This window comes from Rhinopithecus bieti, unplaced genomic scaffold, assembly GCF_001698545.2.
Source record: "Rhinopithecus bieti isolate Rb0 unplaced genomic scaffold, ASM169854v2 scaffold_62779, whole genome shotgun sequence".
Lineage (NCBI taxonomy): Eukaryota > Metazoa > Chordata > Mammalia > Primates > Cercopithecidae > Rhinopithecus > Rhinopithecus bieti.
In genome coordinates, this window is record NW_016823701.1 from 91,499 (window position 1) to 102,854 (window position 11,356).

The 11,356-nt window shown below is 50.4% G+C and overlaps 1 protein-coding gene across 1 annotated transcript in view; it reads left to right on the forward strand.

Moving 5' to 3' along the window:
- Positions 1–11,356, forward strand: part of SLC7A9 (solute carrier family 7 member 9) — a 52,346-nt gene that overhangs the window by 6,198 nt on the left and 34,792 nt on the right. The window contains exons 2-3 of the mRNA XM_017861709.1: positions 614–783; positions 3,318–3,628. Of these exons, the coding sequence (XP_017717198.1) occupies positions 3,570–3,628 (59 nt within the window). The 5' untranslated portion in view covers positions 614–783; positions 3,318–3,569. The remainder of the gene's footprint in view (positions 1–613; positions 784–3,317; positions 3,629–11,356) is intronic.

Genomic DNA, 11,356 nt, shown 5'->3' on the forward strand with positions numbered 1-11,356 from the left:
CTCCCGGGTTTACGCCATTCTCCTGCCTCAGCCTCCCGAGTAGCTGGGACTACAGGCGCCCGCCACCTCGCCCGGCTAGTTTTTTGTATTTTTTAGTAGAGACGGGGTTTCACCATGTTAGCCAGGATGGTCTCGATCTTCTGACCTCGTGATCCGCCGGTCTCGGCCTCCCAAAGTGCTGGGATTACAGGCTTGAGCCACCGCGGCCGGCCCTAATTTTGTATTTTAATAGAGACAGGGTTTCATCGTGTTGGCCAGGCTGGTCTCGAACTCCTGACCTCAAGTGATCTGCCTGCCTCAGCCTCTAATAGTGCTGAGATTACAAGCATGAACCACTGTGCCCAATGGTGATATTTTATGTTTTCATTATTTATAGCATATAAAGAACCAGGATTTATATACATTTAAATTTAGTTTTGTTATACCTAAAATTCTTTTATCACTTTTTATGACTTTTATCATCCAGACTTGCCCTCCCAGATCAAGCTTATCTGGGGTTACTAGATTTAAAAGGCCCTGACACACAAGGAGTGGGTAGGGAGCGCAGCCAGGAGGCACTGTCCACCCTGGCCTGGCAGTGGCCCCTCACTCACAGAGTCCTTCTGCTGACCAGGGCTACAAGAAGCAGGCAGCACTGAAGCTGGGGGACATCAGTCACCGTCTGCTGGAGCAGCAGGAGGACTTCGCCGGCAAGACAGCCCAGTACCGGCAAGAGATGCGGCACCTGCACCAGGTGCTGAAGGACAAGCAGGAGGTGCTGGACCAGGCGCTGCAGCAGAACAGGTGGGGTGTCCGCCCTGCGCCATGGCCCGTGGGGATGTCTGAATGTTTGATTGAGGGTTCTGCTAAAACCCTCTGGGCCTGTTTTATTTGTTCCATGGTTTAATTTTGTTTCTACATTTTACTCTTATCTGAATGTAATACTGGTCTTGAGTTTATTTGCTCCTCGTTTTCTTTATTCTTTTAAAAATTCCTCTTGTTTGAATTGGACTTCTGGAATGAATGCACACCTCTAATTGCCTTTCTCTTTTTTTCTGCTGCCTTCCATCTCGCTGATATTTTTATTTTGTCTCATTTTCTTTTTATTTTATTTTTTTGAGACAGCATTTCCCTGTCGCCCAGGCTGGAGTGCAGTGGCACGATCTCGGCTCACTGCAACCTCTACCTCTCAGATACAAGCGGTTCTCCCACCTCAGCCTCCTGAGTATAGCTGGGATCATAGGCATGAGCCAGTTTTGTTTCATTTTCTTGAGAGATTTTATTAATTTTTGATTAGGTATTTTATTTCTGTTATTGCTATTATTATTATTATTACTACTTACAGACAGGGTCTGACCCTGTTGCCCAGACTGGAGTGCAGTGGTGTGATCATAGCTTACTGCAGCCTCAAACTCCTGGGCTCAAGCCATCCTCCTGCCTTAGTTTCCCAAGTAGCAGAGATTACAAGCATGAGCCACTGTGCCCAACTTTTTACAACTCTTCATTCACTGCAGTCAGGGCCTGGGGATCCCCACTCATGGGGAACAGTGTAGACTCACACTCCAGATCCGTTTGAGAGCAGGCCGGTGACTGTGGTCCCCAGGAGATGCCTGGCCTTTCAGAACAGGTTTCCTTTGAAGATCTGCAGGTCTCCCACCCACTCCTCCTTTCTTTGAGGGTCCTTTACATCCTCCACTTACCTACCTTCACAGCGCTTCTAGTAGGAAGAGAAACTTGGACAAGAGTAGGCCCTGAGATTTTCTGTCATTCTTGATCTGCATGATCTGTCAGTCTATAAACATCCAGGGTTTGGCATTGACTTTTGTCCTCAAAGCAACTGATACTTTGTCTGCCTCTTTGGTTTCAGTTTAGGCTTCATTTTTTCTGCCTTTAGAGACTGCCTATTCTTTCTTTCAAGTTCAACCATACATTTAAACATGATTGCTTTAATTTACCAAGTATCTTCAGGAAACCAAAGTCTGGGGATTTTTTTTTTTTTTTTTTTAATACAAGGTCTTGCTCTGTTGCCCGGGCTAAAGTACAGTGGCACAATCTCAGCTCATTGCAGCCTCAAATTTCTGGGCTCAAGTGATCCTTCTGCCTCAGCCTCCCAAGTAGCTGGGAATACAGGTGCATGCCACCACGTGGGCCTAGCTAATTTTTAAGTTTTTTGTAGAGATGAGGCCTCACATGTTGCCCAGGCTGGGGCTTTTTTAGACATAGTTTAATTAAGTTGTTCTCACCACACAGTGGGCATCAGGGGCCTTGGAAGGAAGGAACGTTCACAAGAAAAGTGACTCTGGCCAAGTGGGCACATCTCTGGCCTCCCTGAACTTCACTGTCCTGCTCTTTAAACCGTGGTGTGAAGTCCACCTGCGAATCCAGTTTCCAACATTTTCCAGAACCATCTGGCAGTGTCTGGGAAGGAGCTGGCCTCTCCAGCCTAGCCATACTCCCCAGTGGGGCTCAGCACCTTGTGAGGTGTGGCTGGTATCCTGGTCTGTTCCCAGTGGACTGTGGCCCTGTGGGGACATGGCCACCTTCATCTGTCCTGTCTCCCCAGCACACCACAGGGCGCTGCATCCTGGTTCTGGAAACGCTGCCCTGTGGCTCTTTCCAGCCTCACAAGCCTGGGCCCCTCAGGGCCTCCCCATCCCGGCACATGGGCCAGGCCAGTCTTCTCCATCTTGGCAATGAGTCTATCTCCTCAGGTCCCCCTCCTCACCCCCTGACTTGCTCTTAGCTCTGGGTTGTATGGAGCGCAAGACCTGTGGAAGGTCACTGAGTGCTGGCCAGGTCACAGTGGACAAGCAGAGGGGACACAGGAGGGGCTGTGTGGGTGCCTGCGGCCAGGCCATCGTGCTAGAGCATCTGGCTGGCCAAGGCCAGCCCTGCAGTTCCTACAGTTCTTTATTCGACATACCCAAGTTCATTATTGAGAGAAAACAGGGATTGCACTGATGCCAAAGTCAAGGGCAGAACGTAGAGGGAAGACAAATGCCTGTGTAGCCAGTGCCATCCTCCTGCTCCCCATTCCCAGGGCACTGGCCTCTTCATTCCACACTGAGCCCCAGCCTGTGCTGTCCTGCTGCTCCCCATTCCCAGGGCACTGGCCGCTTCAATCCACACTGAGCCCCAGCCTGTGCTGTCCTGCTGCTCCCCATTCCCAGGGCACTGGCCGCTTCAGTCCACACTGAGCTCTTGCTTCAGAACTCAGGCACCCAGGGCTCTGTCCCCTGCCATTAGCATTCTTCTGTTTTGAGTTCTTCCTACTTTGGGATTTATATGGGCTCTATACTGTTTTTAAAATTGTGCCATTTTAAATTTATTTCCCTCAGAGAAATGGAAGGTGAACTTGAAGTTATTTGGGAATCTACCTTCAGGGAAAACCGAAGAATCCGAGAACTTCTCCAGGACACACTCGCGAGGACAGGCATGCGGGACACCCCCAGAGCTCTGGTGGCCCCCAGCTTCAATGGCGTCTCTCAGGCAGACCTGCTGGATGGCTGTGGTGTCCGCTCCTGTGACCTGAAGACTCCTGCCCCCACCTGCCAGAATCTGCAGGAGCCCGTGGTGTAGGCTCCTCTGGCATGAAAGGTCTGCCTCACACAGGCCTTCCCTGGAGGGCAGCCCACGGTGGCAGCCAGAGGTGCGTAAGCCCACTGAGCGCTGCAGGGTAGGGAAGAAATAAATGGTCTCATAGTTTAATCCATTGATAACATTTTGCTTTATTTTAAATTTTATTTTATTTTTATTTTTTTAGAACTCGGGTCTCACTCTGTTGCCCAGGCTAGAGTACAGTGGTGCAATCATAGCTCATGGCAGCCTCAAACATGTTTGAGATCCTTCTGTTTCAGCCTCCTGAGTAGCTGGGACCTCAGGTGTGCACCGCCAGTTCCAGCTAATATTTTTCTTTTTTGTTGAGATGAGGTCTTGCTATGTTGCTCAAGCTGGTCTTGAACTCCTGGCCTCAAGCTGTCCTCCTGCCTTGGCCTCCCAAAGTGCTGGAATGACATGTGTGAGCCACTGCACTCAGCCCATTGTGCTTTATTTTAATAATGTGCTGCTGAAGTATGTTTTAGCCAGGGCATGTTCTCTGGCCACATTGCCACTGAGACGAGCTCTGTGACACCCACTGCTCTGGTGAGTAGGCGGCCTGCTGAGCGGGCCTGTCGTCCAGCTCCGAGATCTGCAGCTGGGAAGCGCTGGAGAGATCGGGCAGGCAGCTGGGCCCTCGGGCCGCGTGTCAGATGGGGAAGGAGCCAGGCCATGGCAGTGGCCCTGATGATAGCTGTGCATGAGCTCTGGGGGACTTTCCTTGTTTGGAAAAAACAAAACAAGGTGCTACTGTTCGTGCCCTGTAAGTTGTACAAACCTTTTCTGCCTTCTCCCCTAGCCCTTCTCTATCTGCCTAAGCAGGTACTTTATTCTCTTTTGTTTAGCTGTTATTTTTGTTTGTTTGTTTTGAGACAGGGTCTCACTCTGTTACCCAGGCTGGAATGCAGTGGTGCAATCACCAGAGCCTTGACCTCCAGGCTCAAGCGATCCTCCCATCTCAGCCTCCTGAGTAGGTGAGATGACAGTCATACATTAACATGCCTGGCTAATTTTGTAAAAAGAATTTTTGTAGGACAGGCATGGTGGCTCACTCCTGTAATCCCAGCACTTTGGGAGGTCGAGGCAGGTGGATCACCTGAGGCCGGAGTTCGAGACCAGCCTGGCCAACAGTGGTGAAACCCTGTCTCTACTAAAAATACAAAAATTAGCTGGGTGTGGTGGTGGGCGCCTGTAATCCCAGCTACTTGGGAGGCTGAGGCAGGAGAATTGCTTGAACCTGGAAGGCGGAGGATGCAGTGAAACAAGATCACACCACTGCACCCCAGCCTGGGCAACAAGAGCGAGACTTTGTCTCAAAAAAAATTTTTTTTTAAGAGATGGGGTCTTACTATGTTGCCCAAGCTGGTCTTAAACTTCTAGCCTCAAGCAGTACTCCTGCTGGGCCTCCCAAAGTGTTGGGATTATAGGTATGAGCCACCGCGCCTGGTCTGGGAAGGTAATTTATTCTGGAGCCACACAGCCTCCCACCCAGGTAATGAGAGCCCTGGCTTTGAGCTAAGGTAGAGCCCCTGCCCCACTACTGCCACCAAGAAACATACCAGGAGGCCATGGTTCTATCCTGTGTGTGTTAGATGAGTGCCACCTCCTCAGGAAAATTACCCCAGCCGCTCAGGACCATTCAGTCCCAGGTATGCTGGAGGGACTTGGGGACATTGGGCTACAAAGGACCCTATCTGTGGGACTCAGGGGTGGCACCCTACAGCATCTCCTTTTCAGAGCCCCTCGCGGTGAAGTCCCACCTTGTTTCAGGTGGGAAGGAGGCCCCAGTACTGGTCCTCAGTCACGTGTAGAAGTTCTACATGTGATCTTTGATTGCCAGGCAGAAGGGTGAGATAGAAAGTCATAGTTCTTTTACGACTCTATAAGCTTGTTCAACAGTTGAATCATTGTAATTTTATTTTATTTTACAAGCAGTAGAAAGACTCGCCGGGCTTGAAAACCGTGTATCATCTCCCTAGGAGATGACCTAACAAATAACTGTGATGCTATTTCAAAGGCATTTACGGCCACTCTGCAGCCTCCTGTAGACAGGCTGACAGGCGGCGGCAGCCCAGCGTGGCTGTGCGGGGTAAGGGGTGCTTGTCAGCAGGAACGCAGCTGCCGCCATCATGACCCAGAGAACCACTGTTGACATCCCTGTCTTTCTGCCTTTTATGCAAACATTTTATTCTTTGGAGAAGTGTCCACTTCTGTTCTTACGTTTCTGCTTTAAGTTTTTCACACAGTGCAAACGTACTTTACAAGTGTGGGGACTCCTGGATGGCACTGTGACCAGGGCAAGGGCAGGCGTCCCACAGACCCTATCTTCTGCCCAGCCTCCTGCTGGATGCCATAGGAAATGGGCGGAGAAGCCACGAGTCCAGGATGCCAAGGAGGGAGGGGCAGGCAAGGCAGAAAGGCACCCAGGGTGCTTGTGAGGTTCCAGGAAAGGACAGAAACATTGACGTACTTCTGGGAGGAACTGGCACGCCCTGGCCCTTGCAGAGTGGACAGGGTTTCAGAAGCTACGGAAGGGTGGAGAGGGCCCCCGGGAGCACAGCAGGCACTCAGAGCAGCAGGAGGGGTTTGGCCAGAGGTCGGGCAGGAAATGAGGCCGGGCTGCACGGAGGAGAACTGGGTCTGCTGGGAGGGGCTCCTCCCTTCACCCTGCAAGTGTCCTGTCTGAGCAAGTGTCTCTTTCTTGGTCCTGTAAGATTTCATACGGCACTGGAAGATTCCTGGTCGAGCAGCTGTAGAACATGACCCAGGCACTCGAGTTAGCCTTGCTGGCTTTGCCATTTTTTAAAAGCAGCCCTGGGCATGATGATGGCGCCTATGGTTTCAGCTACTCAGAAGGCCGAGGTGGGAGGATCACTTGAGCCTGGGAGGTTGAGGCTGCAGTGAGCCATGATCATGCCACTGCACTCCAGCCTGGGCAGCTGGGTGAGACCCTGTCTCGAAAATAATAAAATGAAAAGTAAAAGCAGCCCTGGGGAAATGGAGACACTGGAGAAAGCAGGCTGGGGCACCAGGTGTGTGTGTGGGTGTGAGTCTGTCACGAGAGCTGTCCTGAATGCCCTTAATGCCACTGAACGGTATGCTGGAAAACAGTGACAACAGTGAATTTTGTTACATAGACAATTAAAAAAGAAAGAACACCCAGGCCTGCTTCCTGAGAGTTTGTGTCATTTTACTTTCCCACCACCAAGCTCTGCGCGAGTTCCAGTTGCTCCACACCCTCATCCGCGCTTGCTGGTGCTGTCAGTAACTATGTCGGGAGGAAAGAGATTTAAGGCCAAGGGCGGCCTAGCGTTTGGCCTCTGGAGCGCAGCTGTCACTGGCTCCTCACCCCTCCCCTACCTGTATCGTCAGCGGGAGTGAAAGGCACAGTCCCCAGTGTGTGTGGCTCAGGAGAGCCCTCCCTGGGCCCAGGCAGCTCTTCCAGCAGGGAGGGCTTGAGCCAGATACAGATCCCACAGCAGAAGCCTGAGCCTCTTGGGATGGGGCTGGGCTGACATCTGAATTCTCGAGTAAGACTGGAAACATCATCCACTCACAACTTGGCTGGGCAGCATGGGGAGGGCTCAGTGTGCCCAGGTTTATGGCACCTCTCTGCTGGGTCACAGCTAAGTGGGGGTCCACAGCTAAGGAGTGGTTGCAGCCAGGAGTGGGAGAGGGGATGGGTGCAGCTTGCTGGGTCTCTCTCTTGGTTTTCTCAAGGTGTGAGTCCATGGCCCCAAAGCTGGGCAGGAAACCTGCTGCCCTTCCAGCCTCCCAGACTCGGCTTTTTTTTTTTTTTTTTTTTCAATTGAGACAGAGTCTCACTCTGTCACCCAGGCTGTAGTGTAGTGGAGAGATCGCGGCTCACTGCAACCTCCGCCTCCTAGGTTCAAGCAATTCTTCCACCTCAGCCTCCGGAATAGCTGGGATTACAGGGTGTGTCTCACCGTGCTCATCTAATTTTTTTATTTTTACTAGAGACAGGGTTTTGCCATGTCGGCCAGGCTGGTCTCGAACTCCTGACCTCAAGTGATCCGCCCACCTCGGCCTCCCAAAGTGCTAGGATTACAGGTGTGAGCCACCGCGCCCAGCCTCAGGCTCGGCTCTTTTCCTCATTTTTGACTAGGGGTGGGCTGGGTGGGAAGGTGTTGGGGGAAAGGAGAAGGGTGGTTTTGAAGTTGATATTCACCTGCAGGGCCCTGCTTGGCTGCTCTGCAGGCCCAGTGTCTGCAAACAATAGGACAGAGGTAGTGAGGACCCAGGCTGGGCTACGGAGACTTCAGACCTACAGAGTGCATGAGGCTGCTTCCTGGAACTGGGCATGCCACTTGCTGCTGAGGACCCAGGCTGGCTCCCTGCGTCTGTGCTGGGTGCTCTGGGCCCCCATCCCCTTGTTCCCCAGTCCACCTGTGTATCAGCACTCTACAGAAGGTATAGATGAGACAGGAAGAGTGCACTGAGGTGAGAGCATTGCCGCCTCGGGTCATCAGGACCCTGAAGCATCTATTTCACCTGGTCAGGAGGGTCCTGGGTATTTGATTAAACAATAATTCTTTGAAAGTGAAGGGTCCGTTTGTAGTATATGTAGCATACCAGGGCTGGGTTGCAAGCAACAGAAACTATACTGCCCAATGTTAAGGGAAAGAAGGAAATATTTTGGAAATGTACACTCAGTGGCTTCCACCATGTTTTGAGAAGGACAGAAGCCAGAATAGCCTTGGGGCGGGGGTCTTAGTAGTTGGGGGTCTCAGTAGTTGAACACCATCAGCCTACCCTGTGCTTCACTCAGGTAGCAAATCCTGAGATAATGGCTTCTTGGCTGACCTGATGTCCTGAGCCCTCCCGTGTGGCCAGAGAAGTGAGGTCCTTTGGTTGGTAGCCCACCAGTGCCCCCACAGAAAGGGACAGTTCCCCCAAGTTGTGGATGCTGGGCAGACAGAAACAAGATTACAAAAAATGGTAACTCCCTATGTTAGAGTCTCCATCTGTCACCCAGACTGAAGTCCAGTGGCATGATCATAGCTCACTGCAGCCTTGAACTCCTGGACTCAAGCAGTCCTTCCACCCCAGCCTCCCAAGAGTAGCTGGGACTATAGGTGCACACCATCATGCCTGGATAATATTTTTAAATTCTTTTCGTAAAGACGGGCTTGCTGTGTTGCCTGGGCTGGTCTCAAACTCCTGGCCTCAAGCAATCCCCCTGCCTCAGCCTCACAAAGTGCTGTGATTACAGGTGCACAGCCACAGCACCTGGCCCAACAAAATAGTAACTTTTTTTTTTTTTTTTTTTGAGACAAGAGTCTTGCTCTGTCGCCCAGGCCAGAGTGCAGTGGCGCCATCTCAGCTCACTGCAAGCTCCGCCTCCCGGGTTCATGCCATTCTCCTGCCTCAGCCTCCCGAGTAGCTGGGACTACAGGCGCCCGCCACCTCGCCCTGCTAATTTTTGTATTTTTAGTAGAGACGGGGTTTCACTGTGTTAGCCAGGATGGCCTCGATCTCCTGACATCATGATCTGCTCGCCTCGGCCTCCCAAAGTGTTGGGATTACAGGCGTGAGCCACCGCGCCCAGCCTAGTAACCCTTTATTAAAGATGTTTGATGACACAGAACCCTCTTTCCTCAACCTCAGCAGCGATCACAACTTTCATCATGCGTGGCCACCGTAGTTGAGAAAAGGGGCAGCAACCATGAATAGTGACAAGGTCAGTGGGGAAGGGAGCAGGATGGGAAGTTGTGTTTTGACAGCATGCTGCAACTGCACTGGCTTCCCCGGGCAGGTTATTTTATGAAAAACCATATTACTTGGAACACAGAAAAATGATGGACAAAGTTCGAAGGCAGAATTGTACTATTCCAGTAGTTGTTGGATATATATAGATTGTTCCTAGATAAGTGTTTTGAAATTATGTTTATGCTTTCCTTGCTAATTGTTTTATGGGTAGACAGCACGTCCCTGACATTGAAAGGCTTTGCACAATCGCTAACTCATCACAAGTTCTTCTGGTTGGAATTCAGGCAGTAAGGGAACAAACACCTCTTCTATCTGTGGTAGTATGCCAGTTATTTCTGTCTTTTGGGTCCCCCTCCAAATCCCCAAATGCTACTGTCAGCAGCAGTGGGAGGGAATATAAGACCAAATGAACTTCATGAATAGGAGAAAGTAAAAACTTGAAGGCAGGTCTGGAACAAGCTTTCAGTGGTAGAGGAAGATTCAGCCTCTGCCTGAATGTGTGCCCAAGACCCTGCCTCTGTCATGAGGACAGTGAATTAGAGAACAAGGCGCCCAGCTGGGCAGCGCAGAGGCTGTGCAGACTGACACTATGGGATTAAAGACATCTTTAAAACCATCACAGGAGGCCAGGTGCAATGGCTCACGCCTGTAATCTCAGCACTTTGAGAGGCTGAAATGGGAGGATCCCTTGAGCCCAAGAGGTCAAGGCTGGAGTGAGCCATGATCACGCCATTGCACTCTAGCCTGGGAACAAGAGACCCTGTCTCAAACACAAACCATCACAGGAGAAGGAAATATTGGGGCTTAGGACACAGCACCCCCAAAATATGACTGTAGGAGACCAGATATATATCACCCCAAATTATACTTACTTGGAATATTTTGAGCTGGTTATTCTGAGAAACTGCAAACACAACAGGTATATCTCTGAAAAGCTGCCCTTTGCAAAATAAATTTATGTCATGAAGGAAATCTACATTAGTACAAATATCTGTACCAGGAAGAGACAACTTTTATTACCTGAGAGACTTATATCTGCATAACAAGACGACCTTTATTTGCCATGCATTTCCTCCGAGCCTCACCATTCCATTACTAGTCCTTACCTGCCCCAGAAGCCCCAAGCCCCTAATCCTTATATAGCTCAGAATGCTATATAGGATTTAGTCATCTGGCCCTTTTTCAAGTATCTTGTTTTGTGGGACTCTGTTGCATATACACATAATTAAAACAGTTTTCCTCCCATTGGTCTCAATTTGAAGCCCAACCAAAGAACCCAGAAGGGTGGAGGGAAGCATTTTACCCTCCCCAACTGAAACCAAATATGCACCAAATATAAGATAAAGTGCAGATGGTGTGAAGATCTTCAACCTGCAAGCATTTTTGCAATCAGAAGGGAAAAGCACGGGTTGAAAGTGAAGGTCAAGAGTCTTCAGCAGAAACTTAAGAAATAGAGTGGTTGGCCGGGCGTGGTGGCTCACGCCTATAATCCCAGCACTTTGGGAGGCTGAGGCGGGTGGATTACTTGAGGTCAGGAGTTCAAGACCAGCCTGGCCAACATGGTGAAACCCCGTCTCTACTAAAAATACAAAACTTAGCCAGGTGTGGTATCACACATGTAGTCCCAGCTACCCGGGAGGCTGAGGAAGGAGAATCACTTGAACCTGGGAGGTGGAGGTTGCAGTGAGCTGAGATCATGACACTGCACTCCAGCCTGGGTGACAGAGCAAGACTCAGTCTCACAGAATAGATAAAATGGTAAAAATGACAGTAGGATTTGCACTTTGGGAGGCCGAGGGAGGCGGATCACTTGAGGTCAGGAGTTTAAGACCAACCTGGCCAACATTGTGAAACCCCATCTCTACTAAAAATACAAAAATTAGCCAGGCATGATGGTGGATGCCTGTAATCCAAGCTACTCAGGAGGCTGAGATAGGAGAATCACTTGAACCCAGGAGGCGAGGTTGCAGTGAGTCAAGATTAAGCCACTGCACTCCAGCCTGGGCGACAGAGTGAGACTCCATCTAAAAAAAAAAAAAAAACAAAAAAA